Here is a 1,113-nt window from a genome sequence, read left to right on the forward strand (position 1 = left end):
AGCTACCACCACCACCACTCGCTGCTTGTTGGACGCAGCCGAGACTGCAGGGTCGTAGAGCATGGCCGTTTCTCTGGAGGACGGGAGAAGTGGGAGTGAAAAAAGGGGGAAAGTGGGGGAAATGAAAGATGAGAAGGCTGTTGAGTAATAATGAAGACGAAAAACGGAAATAGGCGGGGATGAAGTGAAGCCTGTGACAAATGACATGACGAAATAGTGGATCGTAAGGCAAAAAAACAAATAAAAAACGACATACAAAAGAAAGTAGATTTTGAAAAAAAAATCCTGACTGATAGTGAACCTGAAGGATGGAAACAGACACATATGAAGTAACACTTGAGAACAGGTGACATGACAGTCTGCCGACGGGAAAGCGGGGCTGGAGAACGAAACTTTTGCTCTGTTCACAAAGTAAAAGAAAGTTTATTTCCGGCGTTATAGAACATGCAGCGTGGCACGATGGGCAACGATACAATTGAAATGATACAGACTGGAAAGGGATAACGTATTAAAATGAGAGCTAAAGATGGATATTAGCTGAAAGGAAGTGATACAGACTGAAATGTTCTAGCGCAGAGGGTTTAGCCTCCTGAACGTCAGTACACGAAGAATGAACTGATCGAAAAGGTTATTGACTGAAAGAGAATACTGAAATATAGGAACAAATCAAACAGATATGATACTAAGACATTAAAGGACAATATCATTACTAACAGTATATAAAGACCAACATATTCTTGATTAATTCTTGAAGCAATAAAAGACGCTCCTTACGAATATCCCGCTAACCCTGTCCAGTACCAACCGGGAGGTGGCGCTAGTAAAAGATGATAATAATCAACAGGCTATGATGTCCATAATGATGCCAACCTGGAGGTATGCGGCCCCAGTAAAGGAAAAAGATTTAAAACAGTGTACGATACCCCTGTCATTGTCAGCTTGTAGGAGATGAGGCCCAAGTACAAGGAAATCCTTGCTAGTATCAACTTGTAGGCATGAGTCTCCTGTTAAAGTAATTAATTAATAGCCAACGATATCCCTACTGGCGTCAATCTGTGAGTAATGAGGCCCTACTAAATGAGGAATATTACGAGCGCCAACTTCTAGGTGACA

At 41.8% G+C, this 1,113-nt stretch overlaps 1 protein-coding gene across 1 annotated transcript in view; it reads right to left on the bottom strand.

Moving 5' to 3' along the window:
* LOC119589183 (aminopeptidase N-like) overlaps positions 1–1,113 on the bottom strand; it is a gene marked incomplete at its 3' end in the record, with an annotated part of 23,511 nt that overhangs the window by 6,100 nt on the left and 16,298 nt on the right. The window contains 1 exon segment of the mRNA XM_037937779.1: positions 1–73. Coding sequence (XP_037793707.1) covers positions 1–73 — 73 coding nt within the window.

Source organism: Penaeus monodon, chromosome 25 (assembly GCF_015228065.2).
Source record: "Penaeus monodon isolate SGIC_2016 chromosome 25, NSTDA_Pmon_1, whole genome shotgun sequence".
In the NCBI taxonomy this organism is placed as follows: Eukaryota; Metazoa; Arthropoda; class Malacostraca; order Decapoda; family Penaeidae; genus Penaeus; species Penaeus monodon.